The sequence below is a fragment of the Buceros rhinoceros genome, unplaced genomic scaffold (genome assembly GCF_000710305.1).
Source record: "Buceros rhinoceros silvestris isolate BGI_N320 unplaced genomic scaffold, ASM71030v1 scaffold12534, whole genome shotgun sequence".
NCBI lineage: Eukaryota > Metazoa > Chordata > Aves > Bucerotiformes > Bucerotidae > Buceros > Buceros rhinoceros.
In genome coordinates, this window is record NW_010410095.1 from 51,000 (window position 1) to 51,371 (window position 372).

Genomic DNA, 372 nt, shown 5'->3' on the forward strand with positions numbered 1-372 from the left:
GGGGCCAGGCACCTGCCTTGCACTCCTGGGTTTTCACCCTTTCCGCTGACTCACGCTTCTTCACGGTCTCCACTTCCTTCGAAAGATGCTCCAGGGATTTCTGGAGTTTGCCCTGAGAAGAGAGGCAACAGGCTCAGCTGGCCTCAGCACAGCCACCGAGCGCCGCAGTTCAGCCCCCTCTGCCCTTGGGCCACGGGTGCCAGAGGGCAGCCAGAGGACGGTGACCCCGTGCCAGGCGGTGCCATCCCTGGCACCCGAGCCCAGCAGCTGTGCTCTTCACTCCACTCCCAGCGTTAACCCTCTCCGCACTCCGTGGGGAGTTTTGCCCATATTTTTCTCACTATTTAGGTTTTGGAGAACAAAGTGACTGTT

General features: G+C 59.9%; 1 protein-coding gene across 1 annotated transcript in view; it reads right to left on the reverse strand.

Moving 5' to 3' along the window:
- The window catches only part of LOC104492876 (E3 ubiquitin-protein ligase TRIM39-like), a gene marked incomplete at its 5' end in the record, with an annotated part of 3,662 nt that extends 3,550 nt beyond the window's left edge, over positions 1-112 (reverse strand). Inside the window, one exon of the mRNA XM_010135480.1 lies at positions 17-112. Within this exon, the coding sequence (XP_010133782.1) occupies positions 17-112 (96 nt within the window). The remainder of the gene's footprint in view (positions 1-16) is intronic.
- Positions 113-372: the final 260 nt, after the last annotated feature.